This window comes from Psammomys obesus, unplaced genomic scaffold (assembly GCF_907164565.1).
Source record: "Psammomys obesus unplaced genomic scaffold, mPsaObe1.curated_primary_1811, whole genome shotgun sequence".
In the NCBI taxonomy this organism is placed as follows: domain Eukaryota; kingdom Metazoa; phylum Chordata; class Mammalia; order Rodentia; family Muridae; genus Psammomys; species Psammomys obesus.
In genome coordinates, this window is record NW_026596073.1 from 1594364 (window position 1) to 1613242 (window position 18879).

General features: G+C 35.9%; 1 protein-coding gene across 3 annotated transcripts in view; it reads right to left on the bottom strand.

Moving 5' to 3' along the window:
* Positions 1–18879, bottom strand: part of Ptprq (protein tyrosine phosphatase receptor type Q) — a 188109-nt gene that overhangs the window by 49827 nt on the left and 119403 nt on the right. For all 3 annotated transcript variants that reach the window (XM_055626210.1, XM_055626209.1, XM_055626211.1), the window contains exons 27-33: positions 18499–18620; positions 14011–14197; positions 9683–9927; positions 7753–7819; positions 5969–6127; positions 4563–4785; positions 2279–2352 (exon numbers count right to left, since the gene is read on the bottom strand). In XM_055626210.1, coding sequence (XP_055482185.1) covers positions 2279–2352; positions 4563–4785; positions 5969–6127; positions 7753–7819; positions 9683–9927; positions 14011–14197; positions 18499–18620 — 1077 coding nt within the window. The remainder of the gene's footprint in view (positions 1–2278; positions 2353–4562; positions 4786–5968; positions 6128–7752; positions 7820–9682; positions 9928–14010; positions 14198–18498; positions 18621–18879) is intronic.

The window sequence follows — 18879 nt, forward strand, 5'->3', positions numbered from 1 at the left end:
ACCTCCCCTTGATGAGGGAGCAGCCTTGCCAGGCCACAGAGGAGGACAATGCATCCAGTTTTGATGAGACCTGATAAGATAAGGTCAGATGGAAGGGGAGGAGGACCTCCCCTATCCGTGGATTTGAAGAGGATCCTGACAGGAGATGAGGGAGGAAGTGTGGGATTGGGTGAGAATGAGGAAGAGGGCTACATCTGGGATACAAAGTAAATAAACTGTAATTAATATAAAAATAATAATTTAGTTAAAAAAGAAATCACTCACACCAATAGAAGAAATAAATCTAAAAATTTTAAAGCCATTAAACATTGAACAATATAAAAATCATAATTTTTAATCTTAACACATTACTTTACTAAAGAATTTCAAAAAATCCTTAAAATAATGTATGTTCAGGTTTTGAATAAGAAGGCATACTTATTGAAATTAAATTATTATTACAAGTCGCAAAGTTAAGATTGAAATCCAGGTCTTAAACTTTCACCTATAGCATGGTAGCAGTCACAAAATTCTGGGCTAAAATGCTAGATCCTGGCAAAACACAAAATCATTTAAACAATAAGGGCATTTGTCTCCTCGTTTGGAAATTGGAGTGAAAAGCACTACTTAACTCTGGCTTTCTCATTCTTGGCACAACTGACATCATGAACACTGACATTAGTTAAGCCAGATTTCTGCAGCTGTGGTTGAAAAACTGATGAAAGTAGAATGAAAGAAAAAATACATAGTTTTGAGAAATTATCTAGGGTAAGCATAATCATATTATTTTTCTTTATTAAAGACCTTTAATGTATGAGTTGATATATTCAAAAGAACCAAATACCTTTGTAATTAGAATATCAAGAAACCAACACTTTAACAATATTTGTAGCCATATGTGAATGATAGCTAGAAGCATCATCTGTCATTTTATTTGTTTTTGTTTTTTTTTGAGTGTATCTTTTTTAAAAATTCTTTATTAATTACATTTTATTCACTTTGTATCCCCCCTGTGGTTCCCTCCCTCCTCCCATCCCAATCCCTCCCTTCCTCCACCCTTTGCATGCATGCCCCTCCCCAAGTCCACTGATAGGGGAGGAAGTTCTTTTCCTTCCTTCTGATCCTAGTCAATTAGGTCTCATCAGGAGTGGCTGCATTGTCTTCCTCTGTGGCCTGGTAATGCTGCTTCCCCCTCAGGGGGAGGTAATTAAAGAACAGGCCAATCAGTTCATGTCAGAGACAGTCCCTGCTCCTATCACAGTGGAACCCACTTGGATACTTAACTGCCATGGGCTACATCTGTGCAGGGGTCTTAGGTTTTCTCTATGCATAGTCCTTGGTTGGAATATGAGTCTCAGGAAAGACCCCTGTGCTCAGATTTTTTAGTTCTGTTGTTTTCCTTGTGGAGTTCCTGTCCTCTCCAGATCCTACTGTTTCCCACTTCTTTCCTAAGATTCCCTGCACTCTGCCCAAAGGTTGCCCATAAGTCTCAGCATCTGCATTGATAATCTGCAAGGCAGAGCCTTTCAGAGGGCATGAAATTTGCAGGTAAATGGTGGGATCTGAAAAGGATCATCCTGAGTGAGCTATCCCAGAAGCAGAAAGATGCACACGGTATATACTCACTCATATAGACGTATGATATAGGATAAACCTACTAAAATCTGTACATCTAAAGAAACTAATCAAGAAGGAGGACTCTTGCTAAAATGCTCAATTCCTATCCAGAAAGGCAAAGAGGATGGACATCAGAAGAAGGAGAACAGAGGGAACAAGTCAGGAGCATCTGTCTTTTAAAAGAATGTTAAAAACACCATTTTTCTTAAAATGGTTGATTAACTTTAAAAAAGACTTACACTAAAAACTATCCAACCATGTTTGAATGGATTTGCTGAACATTTAGTCACTGTTACCATCATACAAACACACTGAAATCATAGATGAAGGCTGGAGAGAGTTTGGTGGGTAAAGTGTCTGACTTGCATGCACAAGAATGAGATTTTGGCTCCTCAGAGCCCATGGTAAAATCTTAACAGGCATGGTGGTGGTCTGCAGTTCCAAGACAGTATCCCTGGAGGGAGCTGGGTGGCTACCATAGGTAAAATCTGCATGTTCTGAATTCAGAAAAAGACCTTTCCACCATAGAGTGAGACATGATTACAACTTCCAACTGCCACATGCACATGGACACAAGTGCACCTCACACAGGTAAAAATGCACATATATAAGCACAGATGTTTCATACATGCAGACACATAAAAAATTAAAATTATAGATAAATCAAAGTATAAACTCTTACCTAAAGTTTTAATAGGGTCAGAATAATCAGAGTCGGTAAATTGTCCCATGATATTTGTGGCTCTAAATTTAAACCTATAGAAAAAAAAAAGATTCATTCTAATATATATTTTAAGGCAACAGTGAACATTATTGTTTCCGGATTTCTTTATGAGCATGTGTATAGGAAAGCTAGTGATTTTGTATGCTAATTTTATAACCTGGAACTTTGATGATGTTTCACAGCTGTTTATCAGATGTAGGAGTTTTTTGATGTAGTTTTAAAGAATATAATGATGTATATGCAATAATATGCAATCAATGATAATCATATTGTATGAAAATTAGGATACTTTGATTTTTCCTTGTTTATTTGTATCCCTTTTATCACACTTGTCTTGTCACTCTAGCTAAGACTTCAAGTACTATGTTGACTAAGTATGGAGAGAGTGGGCAGCCTTGTCACGTTCCTAATTTTAGTGGCAATGCTTTGAGGTTTTATCTTATTTTATCTTTGATGATGTTGGCTATGGGCTTTCTGTAACTTGCTTTTATTATGTTGAAGTATGTCTCTTGTATCGCCAGTTTCACTGGGATTTTATCATGAATGATTGCTTAAATTTGTCGAAGGTCTTTTTCTCTAACCGAAGAGTTTATAATGTCGTATCTGTTCTTGAGTATACATATGTAATAAATTATGTTTATTGGTTTATTGATGTTGAACTATCCCTGTATCTCTGAGATGAAGCCTATTTCATCAGGGAGCATAATTTTAAGGGGTTTATAAACTCATTTTGAAAGTATTCTATTGAGAACTTTGTATCTATATTCATCAAAGACATTGCCCTATGCTTATAGAAGAAGAAAAATTTGTGTCCTATTATCTTTTCCAAATTTAACAAATAATCATGAAAAAGTAATAATTTATTCAATAAAAATAAATTTATGGGACATAAATTTAGGACCATGAGGAAAAAAATCTTTATTTTAACTTATATCAAGTGAATAATTGATTACATTGTTCTTGACTCATCGAATTTGATAGGACAGTGAGTAGAATTTTTACCAAATTTAGGAACAGCAGTATTGGAAGAACATTAGTAGATAATCTCAGTCATAGATGTATTTAGGAGGAAACATTTAATATTAGCAACACTGTGGATACTATAGTTAACAAATTTAAGGCATAAAATATGTTGAATCTTATTTTTGGAAATATTACAGAATCAAACAACAAAGATTATACGGAATTGTCTTGTTCACAAGTATACAAATTGAGAACAATGATTCTTGTTTTTATCATATACCAAGTTGTATTTACCTATTTTTACAAATTTAGAACAGAAAAAGTGCAGATCATCCTTGAAGATGCCTGAAATTATCTAACTTGAAAACTAAAACACAAACAAATATTTAAATGTGTAAAACAAATAAATTTCAGTGTATATTTATTCTCCAACATTAACTCTTGTGATAACATCTGTTATTAAAAGAATGTTTAGAAAATAAACATGCAAAACAATGAATAAGAGTAAATATGAAATTCTATCATTTAAAAATTGTCATGTTTCATTTAAATAATAACCAGAATTTAAATTAATTGCCTTTGATAATAAATGATGGAACATTATTTTTAGTTGCTCCATATCTCTACATTCTCTAATTCTAACTCAGCCTAAAAATCCATAAAGAATTTAGTAACATTTTAGCTAACATTCTTAAATGTGAGCACCTGCATTTAAAAAAATTAGTAATAACATTAAGATAATTCTCTTCTAAATTGTAGCCTTGTTTTATAAAATCATATCAACAATTAAATAGAAACAATAACAATGAACTCAGTAAAAATTAAGAAATCCCCCATTCAGATGTTTGATGATATAAAAGAGAGATTATTTCTATAATGAACATTGTGGCTGATGTGTTGGTCTTATCATTATGAAAGGGAACCTTAATGAATTGAGAAACAAGACTGTTTCTGAAAGCCTGTACATCATTGTCAATGGCAACAAAAGCAAAACACTGAGTTCCAACACACCGCCAAAATGTTCATTACAGAAATAGCTAAGTTCTCCCATCTTGTATGTTTTTCAGTGCCATACCCTTTATATTGCTTTTAAACAATGTATCAGATCAAATAATACATTCTTTCAGGATTGTATGCTTTTCCTATAGTACTGTGTATCTGTGCAGTACAGAGAATGTTTTTTCTGTCTCTTCATTGCCAGTGCTTGAACAATCAGGCCCACTTTCCGTATCCTTTGCTCACCAGAAAGATAAAAGTGGCTGACATAAACCAAACTTACGAATATTGCTTTTTAGGTTTCAGAGGTCCATTGCAAATTTTCTCTTCATTGCCAGGGATCATACAGGCATTATCAGCGCCTATCACATAGATTTCTTCATTACCACTGAATTTGGTCTTTCCCTCTATACATGGGGGGTTGGGGAATCCTTCATTTGTAAAATATGGCCTTGCTTTGTTAAAATATGCATCATACCACTTTGTCACATTTCCATCTTGTTGAGCTAGGAGAGAGGGGAAAAAAAGAAAACTTATCACAAAGTCACTCTGAAGAAACCTTCACATCATGCAGCATTTTTATGATTCCACCAGGGAACTCCAGATGCAGCAAGAGTCATACGATGAACCGCTAGGCCAACTGAGCTTATGAACCTGGACAGTTCTCGATCACATAAAGATATGAAGTACTCTAGTGGGGGTTGAAATATCAGGTAGACCAGAGGTTCTCAGCTTGTGGGTTGCAACCTCTTTGGTGGTGGTGGAGTCAAATGACCCAGAGATTTCACAGAGATTCACAGAGATTTCATCAGATATTTTTGAATATCAGATCTTTAGTTACAATTTATAACAGTAGCAAAGTTACTGTGGGGGGGGGTCCCTCACAACATGAGGAACTGTATTGAAGGGTTGCATATTAGGAATGGTGAGAATCTACTACTAAGGTAGACAGAAAATAGCCATCATCAAGGTGTCGCTAATTTTCGTATTTCCAAAGATGCTATCAAGACTCTATCTCGTCAAAATCAAAATAGTCTAACCGGTACACAGAATAAATATCGAATAAATAAATGTCACATATCTTGATTAGGCTTTTCCTCATTTAAGTATAATATTTTAGATATAAATTATTAATATAATTACGATATTATATTTTAATATAATAGCTAATTTTAATCAATTAATTCAATTTACCTCTCAGTCATAGGCCCCTCCCTCTTCTCTTCCCAGTCCCAGCCTCCCTTCTACATCCCCTCTCCCCTATTTCTCAGTCACCCCAGCTCATCTATTCACATGAGGACTGAGTTTATCTTCCTCCCCTGTGGCCTGGAAGGACAATCCCATCAGGGTGAATTGATTAAAAAGCAGGCAAAATAGTCCATGTCAGAGATATCCCCTATTCCCCTAACTAGTGGGCCAACAGGAAGCCTAAGATGCCCATCATACTTATCTTCTTAGGGTCTGTTCAGTGTAGTATGTCTATCTTGTACAATAGGACTAAAACCTACTTATAAGTGAATATATACCATATGTGTTTTTCTGGGTCTGTGTTACCTCACTCTGGATGATCATCTTATGTTGTATTAGAATCATGAGTCAACTCTATCTGATAATATTGAGCTGAGCTTTCTTTACCATTCAGAAATTTACATTGCACAATCTGACAAGGTAGACTGAAATCTGAGATACCTCCTGCTTCGGCCACAAGTACTTGAACATTTTTGATTGGCCCATGGTCGTCATTGTAGTAGCATATTGGCATTCGGATTGTAATTGTTGTTGACGTTACAAGCAGTTTCCCTGTGGCATCATGAATAGGAATTGGCTTTGTCTTTGGTCGTGCTGGAGCTATAAACAGTAAGATATGATTATATAATGTTTTTCTTAACAGAAAAAACAAACTTCAGATTCTCATTTTATTTAGGTAAACAACAGAAAACGTGATGGCACATGAAAATACCAAGTTAAACGGTTGTGTTTGGGTACAGTAGATATATAATAATTATTATCTTGTGAAGATATAATTATGTATCTGAGATGATCCTGAGAAGCTGAAGCCCAGGTGCAACTTTTCAGGCATGTGACTATTTTCCGTGTGTTAAACCACTCAATTTGTAAATGCTGTCACAAATAAATCTTAAAAACGATATTCATCTAACATTTTTGTGTTATTTTTTTGTTAGCTCTTTGATTAATTTCTATTCTAGTCATAGCAGCATCCTTCTTTCTATTAATCCATGTCAGACCCCTGGATAATAGTCTACCTTATTTTTGTTTAACGTTCACGTTATCAGATAAAATTTCAGACTCATATATAATGAAATTTTGCTGTTGAGTTTTGCAGTATGGCTACCTCACGCATTAGAATTATCCTGAGTATTGGTTTCCTGTGTGAGTCTTTCCCGGACAGAGGTAAAGTGCTAACTCACGCTTCTTAATGACCGCAGCCTGTGGAACAGTGCGTGCTATTTCTTCAACCGCCCGTCCAAGGACAAGAATTTAATTTTCTTAGAGTTTTCAGCATTTTCTGAAATAATGAACCTCAAACACTTGACTTTATTTATTTATTTATTTATTGCTTTTTACTTCTATAGAAGATATTCACTCCAAGCAGGAGAATTTAAGAAATGTGCATTTTACATGTGCACCAAGACGGTTGTATGTGTAATGTGTGCATGTAATGCACACGCGTGCAGGCGCGTGTGCACAAGTGTGTGCAGGCATGACGCAGCCGGAAGTTGATGTTGCCTGTCTTGCTTGACCATTCTTCACGCTTTCACTCAGGACACGAAGAATCCGGCTATTCTTGGTAGCCAGCTTGTCCCAGAGTTCCTCCACTCCTGCCACCAGAGCGCTGGAAGACAGGCAGACACTATCCCTGCTTGAGCTTTACACGGGATCTGGGAGTTTGAATTCCAGTCATTACGCTTGTGTAGCAAAGACTTTATCCACCAATCTATCCCTCAAGTGCATCAGATATTTTTAACATTAGTAGACATTTTTAGAATAATTTCTAAGATACCATAACACTTAATATTTTGCGATGAATGAACATAAAACATCCCCCAAAACAGTATTTTTAATGTTTCTGCAGGTTTCATTTCTTCCTACAGGTGTGTATGTGTGTATATATAGAGAGATATATAGAGAGATAGATGTGCATATTTGTTGTTTGGAAGTTACTTATTCAAACTTCAATCTTTAAAAAAAAAATCTCTCAATGGTGCCACAAAAATAAAGTTTAATTGACAACCTTTAGGACAGGCATTCTGTTCAGCAATAATTAGTGTCCTCACTCACATGTGTAAACTACAATTTTAATTACATACTGCTTAATAATATGCACTATTCCTTAATGTGTGCATATCACACACATATGCAACATGGAAAGGTTACCTCCTGTGCATGATTCAGATTACAATCACCATCTGGTTAAGAAAACAACAACTTGATGGAAGGCGGCTCGTTTATACCTTTAATATCCATGGTTATTCGCATCTGCACTTTTGGCCCGGCGCCAGCACTGTTGATAGCATAAACCTGGTATAGCATAAAACAAAGAAAGGTTTTTATCACTGCTCCAATCCTTTCTAGGCAAGTGTGAGTGAACATGGTTATTAACAATTTTTAAAATGATCTCTGTTAAAGAAAAAAAAAGTGTATGCTGTCAGCTAATCATATTCTCTCAAATCCATTTAATACCATATATATATGCAATCAAGAATTTCTTACAATTGATATTCTGGTACTAAATACTGAGACTAAATATTAACTGGCCCAAAGGTCCCTATCTCAAGGACAAGGAAGGCTCTGCTGCCATTTGAACCATAGGAAGAACAGAGTAGAAAACCACCAGCAGGCTACACCAACACTCCCTCTACCCTAACATCTGTTACTTCTCTCTGGAGCTACCACATTTTGCTCTCCTTTTAATCCATATTCAAGATCTTCTTCTTGCTTCATAGATGAAACCCAATTCCTCCCGCCACCCCATTTTCCTGTATTAAATCATCCTCCTGAAAGTTGGCCTTCATGCCCTTCTTCACCCCTGCCCCAAAGTATCCGATGCATAGCCTCCATAACGCAGCATACACACATAAAACATTTCTGTTTGTGTACACAGAGGGTGATTTACACAAATGTGAATTCTTTCAATTAGCTTTGTGGCCAGGAAGCTGGAGACACAAAGTCCCCAACTTCATCCCATCTATCTGAATGAAACAAAGACAATTTAGGATATTAATATATTCTTTGTAATTAACTCATTTTAATATAATAATGGACCACTCATTCCTTATGTCAATATTTTTAAATTGTTTTTGTTGAATTAAACATATAATACTATTTGGAATATGATAATTATATTAAGTAGATGAATCCGAAGAAATGAGGTTAAAGTAACTCAAAGAAAATTTGGTGTCGTTTGTAAGTTTTTGGAAGTAACTATTCTAACTAGGTGATAATTTTTTTAATGATACAACTTTAAATTTAACTGTTCTGATGAGTGAAAAATAGGCAGTACTTCTAAAATAGCAAGGTGCATAAAAGTTACTTGAAAATCTTTTAAAATATAAATATTCTTGATAAACTTCAATATCCCAAAGTGTTTATATTGCAGTTTGCAAGCAACTTGCAGACATTTGAGTCACACATTTCAAAAAGATATCTGGATGGACACAGAAGCCAGGATTTGAACTCAGGTTCACGTTTCCATTCATCTTCTATTAGATATTTTTAAAAAGTGTTCTACTTAACTGGAATTACAGCAAGAACCTCACTCAATAAGATACAAAGTTGAAGAAAAGTACATATCTACATATTAGTAACAATATTCTTATAACTAAATTGATAATTAAAAAGAATTGCTCTGAGTTGGGAAGCTATTCTAGGGATTGCAATATTGGATGCTGAAAGGTGATTTTTCAAACCAAAACCTTTTTTGCTTATTTTCCCTAAGGTATGACACAAAATAAGTATGGGATGAAATAATAAGGGTATCAGTCGTGTATGTAGAATTACACACATTTTTGTATGTCTCACACCCTCTGTAAAATTAATGTTAATATACTAAGAGAAACAAAAAAAAAAAGATTTAGAGCAATGGATGACCTGTCTTTACCATTTCATTCAAAATTTGCTTTTGCACGTTTCATTTATTGTTTTCTTCCAGACAGCTGTCACTGTGCATGTCACTGTTCTATTATATTTAATGTACATTTTCTTTCTTCTTTATTTCTGGGTGCTCGCTATTCTTGTGCAAGGTTCTTAGTTAATAGTACTTGCTCTGTTTTAGCAGAAAATAGGCTGGAATGTGGTGTGCAGGCAAAGCACAGCACTTTTGAGTGCTTCCTCTAAGAACTGGCTTAGACGGCTAGCTAACAGTGAAAAGCTATGACTGCTTACGCTGATGTTGTATGTATGTCCGCCCTTCAGTCCTTCTAACACCGCCACGACAGATGTGTCTGTCTTCTTGATAATGCTGAGGTTATGGATCTGGACAGCAGTGGGATCATCTTCTCGGTAAACCAATGCTTGATAGACTTGGATATTTCCATTGGGTTGAGAAGGTGGGAGGAACGTCAACTGAAACTTTGTTACTTCATCCGGTATCTTCTGATATGTCATATTGTTAGGTGGGTCTTTGGGCACTAAAAAAAAATGTTGACAATTATAATTTTCAAGTGTACATAACACCTATGTTATATATCTCAATATAAAATGTATTTCCTTCAAATGTATGTTTTAAAAGACTAATTGTACATACTATATAAATCATGTATTATTGAAATGAGAAAAATGGTCAAGCAGTGACTTGACTTCCTAGAAATTCCAGGGCTACTTCGGTTGGTCTGTTTGCTGTGTGTATGTGCTCTGTGCTTAGTAGGGAGGACTAAATCTAGCACCTCCCTGCATCTCAGGCCCAGTCCCAGAGAATTACACAGAACGTGATTCCTCAACTTCTCAATAATTTTATTAAAAAATAACACAGATCCACAGAGATTTGTCACAAGAGGAAGAGGCCCACATAGCCTTCATGGAGCTCCCAGCAGTGACACGGCCTATGGCTTTTTTCAGCGTCAAGCTAGACACAAGGCATTGATACAATGTTGCCAGCAAGACAAAAGGCGTTACTCTTACTTCATCACTTTTTCTCGTGGTTTGGTGTGTGATTCACTTTTATAGATCATAAGCCATATATAGATTCCTGTATTCGCCGCTGTGGAAAAGAGAGAACTAGCCCATCACTTGAAGCTTTAACCCCCTACGCCTTTGTATTTTTCCACATGCCTCCCTGTGACAGTAACTGTTCCTCATCTCTGTTGTTTCATCATTTTCAGCATGAAGATAGTGCAATGGTTTTGAGGTAAACTAAGATTTATATCTATCAATACTTCATCATTTTAAAAACATTATTTCTCTATTTTTTCTTGATGGAAGATCCATGTGGGTGTCTTGGTGAACGCATGGAAGGCACAGAATGGCTTGTACGATTTTGTCCTCTCCTTCCAACATGTGGGTCCCTTGCATGGCGTTCTTTCTGGTCATTACTCTTGGTGACAAGAGTTGTCTTCTCAGCTGCAGTCTCTGACCACAGAAGAAAAGGGCAGTGGCCTTGTTTGTCACAAAGAAGTGTTTTATTTTGTAGCTTAACAGGATTTGTTTAACATGGAAAGACAACTTTGCAATTTATAGTTTTTTCATTATTAGTAAAGCTGACATTACTATCCATGAATATATAACATAAGTTTTTGATTATTTATGATCATTGTTGACTATTAATTATTTGGCCAAATGGGTAGTACATGTTTAATTTTATAAGAGACTGGCAAAATATTTCCCATGTGTCTATATTACTTTTTATTCCCACGGCCAAGGGTCAGAGTTCTGTTTACATTTTTTGCCACCATTTGGTACTATGAATGCTTTTAAAATTATTACTTATTTCTGTATTGGTACATGCATAGTTACATGAATTTGTGGATTTAATTGCATTTAGCTAGGAGTGATGGTTTTGAAAATTTATCTTATTGCATGTTTATTTGCTAACCATACCTCCTGATGGATGAAATGTCTCTTTATGTCTTTTGACAGTTTTCAAATTGAATTCATTAATTGTTGAAGCTTGTAATTTTCAAGTTCGTTTTATCAAAATTAAAACAGCAAGACGGTTGTACACATGAACTCATGCTGGTTGTGATAGCATGTACAAGACTTGTAAAATCCCAGATCAGACCAAAAATTACAGCGTGAATAGGGTAGGTGGACACAGAGTCCCACCTTAACCAAGGTGGGCAACACTTAGCTGCTGTGAAAAAAATAAAAACAGTTTTCTCTAAAATTGTGGGTCAAAATAAGTTTGAGTACATTCTAGTAGAATGACACATCTCCAAGAGTATTTGGGCCACACAAATTGGCCATGATAGGATGGGGGTAGAAAACTGGGGCAAAAAAGGAAAGCGGATGGGTGGAGGAAGAATATGGAAGTAAATGTGATCAAAAATCATTGTATGAAATCCTTAAAAAACTGATTTAAAAATTTAAAGAAAAAGTGTTTTGTTTTGTTTTTCTTTTAAAAGACTATTCTGAATAAGAAGACAACCAGGAAGGTGAGGTTAAAAAGTTGTGTTTGACCAGAGTATACGCATGTGGGAAATTGTCACAATGAAACCCACTAGTCTGTGTTCTTAGTTAATACTCTCTGCCGATAAAATACTCTCTTACTAAAACAGAAAAAACCACCCACAAAAAAGAAACAGCTGATGAGATGAGAGAGGTAGGGTGGGATTGGGAGGGAATGAGGGAGCAAGATATAGCTGGGATACAGAGTTAATAAAATGTAACTAATAATAAAAATTTAAAAGAAAAAGAAAGAAGTATGGGGACCTGGAGAAAAAAAAGAAACAACTTAGTATGTCACTATTTGTAAGAAGTTAGGAAATTAAAACATGAGGAGGCTTTGTTTCAAGATGGCAGTGTTACTGTTCTTTACATCAAACCATCAAAATGAATTTGCACATCTATTGTGATCTGAGTGATATGGAAACATTCTCTTTTCAGTCAACATTTCCACCGAGGAAGACTTAAGATGAGGCCTCACAGTGCAGACTCTCAAGCATTGTTAACTTCAACCTCCTTTATGTAATAGAATCCTGCAGCACCTCTCAAATGTACATAAACAATAGTGAGGGGAAAAAAAGGCAAGCAGAAATTTACATCATTTTGCAAAATATCCCATGTTAAGTAGAAAGTTTTATACACAAAATAAAGCTTAGCTTAGTTTAAACAGATATTTTCCCACTTGCTTTTTATACATTTAAAATTTTTAAGAAATATATGCTTTTTTAGTAGGAACTATTCCTATAAATTCAGGATCAGGCTTGAAGCTGGATATGGCAAGGAATTCTCCCAATGTTGGCAACATTTCCTATCCCCAAATTAACCACGGCTTTACATAATAAGTTCTATTCTCAGAAACTTAAGGTTTTGGGCTTTTTTTTTTTCTCTTTTCTTTCTTTTCTTTTTTAATGCGGTGTTGTTAATTACCTCCTAGAGCAGTGACTGCAGCCTCTCTACTGTTGTGACCCTTGAATATAAACCCTCATGTTGTGGTGACCAACAACCATAAAATTATTTTGTTGCTACATCATGAGTATAATTTTGCTACTGTTATGAATTGTAATGTAAATATCGGAGAGGCTGGATATCTGATATGTGAGTCCTGTGGGGGTCGAGGACCCACAGGTTGAGAAATGTTGTCCTAGGGCAAGCTAGACTAGTAAGATTTGACAAGCTATGCCTTGTAATATACGTGCAAATTTGTTCAGCAACTCCTCCTTCACAGAACAGTGTGAGGAAGAAATGTGAAAAGCAAAATCAAAACAAAGATGATCCCTTTGATAGTTGGCAGTGAAACAGAAACAAATGGAATCTCAGAATAGGAGGAGAAAAAGTACCTTGCAAACTAGAGTCAACTTTTTTGCAGCAAATATTGAAAAAATGTAGCATAGGAAAGAGGTTGAAAAATTATTTACCTCCTCTACGTACCTCAGAGACAGCAACAAACAGACCATAGCAAGACACCCCTTCACCTGATATTTCCCGTGACATATCTGGTGGCAAAGAACATCAGGAGTCTGAAGAAGGCAGGCAAGCAGCCCTGGGGGACTTGCTCTCCACACTCACTTCCTGCCCCTTTCACAGGGCTTTTATTCATTCAGACTTGTCCACAGAACTAGAGGAAGTCTGTATGGATCCTGACATTTCTCAAATAATCACACAATGTAGCAGGCCATGTGACTATGAAAACAATTATAATATATGTGACCTGGCTTTTAATACCAGATTACTTAAAATTATCAGTCAATTTTCATAAAAATACCAGGACAAAAATGACCTAAATGAAATTTTAGATGAAACATTGTTAGCTGAAAACATTTAGAAAAATTACCTCTTGAGCACAGTAATTCAATTTCTAGGAGAGGAGATTTGATAAATACGAAAAAGGACAGTGGGGCACAATTAATTTGGTTCTGTATTTACAAGGATCGAATACTCTACACATCCCTCTTTGCCTCTTTGTCAACTGCACCATCATTGATTTTGATTTTTTTAAATGCACCATCAATGTCTCATAGTACACATCCTTTCTCAAGAAGAGTATGAGCAGCTGTAAAGAAGATCAGCAGCTACTACTCAGTCAATTGTTAGGAACCGTGTAAAATACTTCTTACCTGACTCTAACGTGGTAATTATCATTTCAGCACTTGACTTTCCTTCCACATATGCCCCACTCACGTTTCCAATAAATGCAGTGATCACCACGGAGTACCTTGTGAACACTCTTAAGCTGTTAATTTCTATTGTTTTGTTTTCCTCATTTGACTTCACAAAGGACATATTAAAGTCGTCATTATCTACCTATGGGAAGAAGTCGTTAACTGTTAAGGAATACAACAACCGAAAGCTACAGGCATGTGAATACGGCCAATATGTATTCCTTTCCTTTGAAAGCAGATTGCTGTGAGAAGCCCAAAGTATTGTAAGCAATTAATTCATCTGCAATCATTTTAATAGTTGAAATTCAGAGAAAATAATCAACCCACCATCAACTGAATCAGAATTTACTTTTGGAGTCAATAAAACTATTTTCTATTTCTATAGTTTATAGAAGAGAACATACAGGTTTTGGTTCTCAATTTGCCAGCTTTCAATTAATTTTATTTGGCAAGCAAATTATGCTGTCTTACTTTCTACTCATGTGATAAGATTAAATAACATTACTTTCTTGAGAATTTACAATGAATAGGTCTGATGTAGTTGTCATGGGAATATCAGATTAAAAAATACTCTTAAATATACACTAAAACATATTTCAGAAGGTATAGATATTTAAATTATCTTTATGTACTTTCTAACTGAACCATAAGTTTGAGAAGGTGCTTTCCTTTTGAAATGCACAGTCAGATATTCTGCCATTTTAATTTTTTTCTTTTTCTGTTTTGTTTTTCTATTTTTTTAATTTTTATCTTTTTAATATTAGTTACAGTTTGTTAACTTTGTATCCCTTCTGTATCCCACTCCCTCTTTCCCTCCCAATCCCACCCTCCTACCCTCATCTCTTCCCTGCCCCTTTCCAAGTCCACTGATAAGGGAGAATCTCCTCCCTTTACATCTGATACTGGTTTATCAGGTGTCTTCAGGACTGGCTGCAAGGTCCTCCTCTGTGGCCTAGCAAGGCTGCTCCTCCCTGGAGAGGGGGTGTCAAAGAGCTCACCATCAAGTTCATGTCAGAAACAGTCCCTGTTCCGCTTATTAGGGTACCCACTTGGATACCAAGGGCTACATCTGATCAGGGGCTCTAGGTTGCATCCATACATGGTCCTTGTTTGGAGAAACAGTCTCATAAAAGACCTCTGTGCCCAGATATATTTGGTCCTTGTGGAACTCTTGTCCTCTCCAGGTCATATTAACTCCCCCTCTTATTTTTTTTTAATATTTTTATTTTGAGATTATAATACAATCTCTTTTCCCATGCCTTTCTTCACTTCAAGCCTTTCTACATACCCCTCTAAACATTCATTCTCCTTCAGCTTCTTTTTTCACTAATTGTTATTGTGTACATATTCATTTCAAAATTTTGTTTATAATTAAAGTTCAAAAACTTCTAACCCATCACTTTTATGCATAAAAATAGCTATGGACAAACTAATTATAAATATCATAATTAAAACACAAGCACAAATGACTATCGTTAGGTATATTAAATGTGGCTTCGTGTTTTGTTCAAATACAGTTTATCTTTGATGGAAATTTTGCCCATTAAATATGCCTAAAGTAAGTAATACAAGGGCCTTGTGCTGACGGCTTAATGTATATGTGCTTGCTGTACAGGCATGGAGACCTTAGCTTAGAGTCCTAGCATCTATTTAAAAGTCTGGTGGGGCAGACCACATCTGTTATCCTAGCACTGGGGTAGGAGAACAAAAGTGGGCAGATCTCTACAGTCCAAACAGCCCAACCACACTGCCAATTACAAGTTTAGTGAGAGATCCTGTCTCAAAACATAAGGTGGAAAGTGACTGAAGAAGACACCAATGTTGACCTATGACCTCCATGTGCATGCGCACACACACACAACAACAACAACAAATTTGGAAGGATTATTCCTGAGAAAACTCATAATCCTTCAAAGCATATTAATTACAAGTAGCTGTACTAAGCATTACAGGTTTTATGTGTAGTTAGCACTATGAAGATCATTTTTGTCTTGCCCATCTTTTGAAACACTGAAAAATGAGCTTGGAGTCACTCAATTGTTGCTTTAAATTTTGGTTTGTAAAAGCCTTTAACTTAAAGAAGATACTGCTGTGAGAAACACATTAAAAAGCTAGTAAATAACCAGGATTTCGACCAAAAAAAAAAAGCTCATTCATTACAAAAAGCAGTGGAAAGAGATAACACATTTCTCTGAAATGGTAGAAAACATTTCAGCATACAAATTCTATTCATCAACCACAATACCTATGATGCAAAAATATGAGTATTTATTTATCACCACTTATTGTTATGACACTGGAGTCATAGAATATAATATAATTGTTTATACTGACACGTGGGCCACTAGAAAGTGAGCTATGGGAAAGCTAAACTTCCATTTACTATTCTTGTTCTAGGGTATAGAAGTCATTTAAATATGATTTAAGTCAGAGAATAAAAGTAACTTTAAAAAGTCACAAAATGAGCCTAACACAGAGGGCCTCTGAAAAACTCTACCTAGCAGTGTATCAAAGCAGATGTTGAGACTCATGGCCAAACCTTGGGCAGAGTGCAGGGAATCATATGAAAGAAGGGGGAGTTAGTAAGACCTGGAGAGGACAGAAGCTCCACAAGGACCAAATATATTGTCTGAAACTGATTCTCCAACCAAGGACCATGCATGGAGATAACCTGGAACCCCTGCTCGGATGTAGCCCATGGCAGCTCAGTATCCAAGTAGGTACCCTATTTAGGGGAACAGGGACTGTCTCTGACATGAACTCAGTGGCCAGATCTTTGACACCCCCCCGCCCCCCCCTGCTGAGGGAGGAGCAGCCTAGTTAGGCCACAGAGGAGAACATTGCAGCCAGTCCTGGTGAGACCTGATAAGCTAGGGTCAAATGGAAGGGGAAGAGGACCTCCCCTGTCAGTGAACTTAGAGAGGGGCAGGGAGGAGATGACTGAGGGAGGGTGGGATTGGGAGGGATTGAAGGAGGGAGCTATAGCTGGGATACAAAGTAAATAAACTATAATTAATATAAAAATTTAATTAAAAATCACAAAATACATTAAAGAATTTCTAGTAGAATTAATTGAGTTAGTATCTGTGCCTATATATCTTGCAATCCTGCTTTCCTTTCTCCCACTTTCTCACCTTTGACATCAGGAAGAAGGCAGTAACAATGAGATTACAAAACCATCCTAAAACTTTTGATTCTTTTTCCTTTAATTGAAATAAAACCCAAAGGAAGTTAATTTTTCATGCAGAATCATTCATAGTAGTCTTTCTATAATTTGCATGAAACACATATTCCCAGGGTATTCATATTATTTATTTTTATCTACTAATGTATTAAGATCTTCACATACTCACTCTAAAAAAAAGACACAAAACTGAAGGCTGTGTGGGAGAAAACAGTAAAAATCTCATTTGATTTTAATAGTAACAGGGCTTTTGAGACAGAAGTTTCTCCTTTGTAGAATTAATATATTTACCTCTTTCGTAGTTAGTCCCATTGGCCCCTTGAATTATAAGCTATTTTATAGTAAGTAACAATGATTTCTCTTCTGTGAGATTTACACTTGTAGGCAGTTCTGCTAAAACGGCTCCATGTGGAAGAATCGCTTGCAGGCTTCTCAAACTCATTGTCTACATTGTGCTTCCCAGAACTTTTCCCTCTTGTAGCTTTCCAAGTAGCACATCTTATAATCATCCTTGATTCATCTTCTTACTCACCATCAGGTGTTAGTGGAGTTTCCAACAATCTCACAGACTTAAATTATTTCTCATTTGGAATCTTTGCTGTATTTTCTCTGCTTTATCTTTTTTTTTCCCATTTATTCTTACAATTTCCTGCCCCAAACCCAGACTGCATCCCAAATACAGAATAAAAACTATCTAGGCAAGTGACCAGCCTGCCAGTGTGATTATAAAGAAATCTTACCACACTACTGTTTCAATTATTCATATGGCATCAAGAACATAAAACCCAGTATCCAAAACATGGGTCTAACTTCATTTCCCGGTACAACGTTTGAATACCACGACATGGGATGGTTGTATTATTTGGTTTTGGAAAAAAGAAAGGTCACTTATTCTTTGACAACTTTTCTCACTTCTCCCTTATGCTCTCTGAAATATTTTTCAAAAGTTACCTTTTTAGACCTTATCCTGGATATTGCTTCCTGAATGCCTCTTACTTTTCATTCTACATGAAAAGACCGTTTTCCTCTATTTTGAATCAAGTTTATTAACTTTTAAATATATGTCATCTTTGCTCTGAAAATAAGTGCAATAAGCATTGAATTAAAGCAAGGGTTATCGAGAAGTTAGTAACTGCCTATGTTAAGCAGTCTGTCTAAGATATAAGGATAATGGTACAATAACAGAGACTCATTCTAAATCATCTGCATAGTGAACTGTGATCTAGGCTGCCCTTCAGAGAAGGCAAGACATGCCTTACCGACTTGACATCAATCAGGTAGAACGTTGGTCCAGTTATGACAGCAGGTTCACTCCAGCTGATATTGATACCAAAGGGGGACGTTGCGACCACATGCACATTTTCAGGAGGACCATCGGGTGCTACAACAATGGGAAATCAATTACTCTGCTACATTAGTTAGTAGCTGATACAGTATAAAAGGAAGGACTTTGAAAAATGGATAGTCACAATGAATTAATTTTACATTCATTTACAGATCACAAACATACTAAAGGCTAATCATAAGACTAGATTTTTAAAAACTAGTTACTATACACAAATGACTTCTGCATAAAAATAATTAAAATCATAACCCATGACATTTAAATTTGACATAACATTTTGAAAAAAAGCATTACC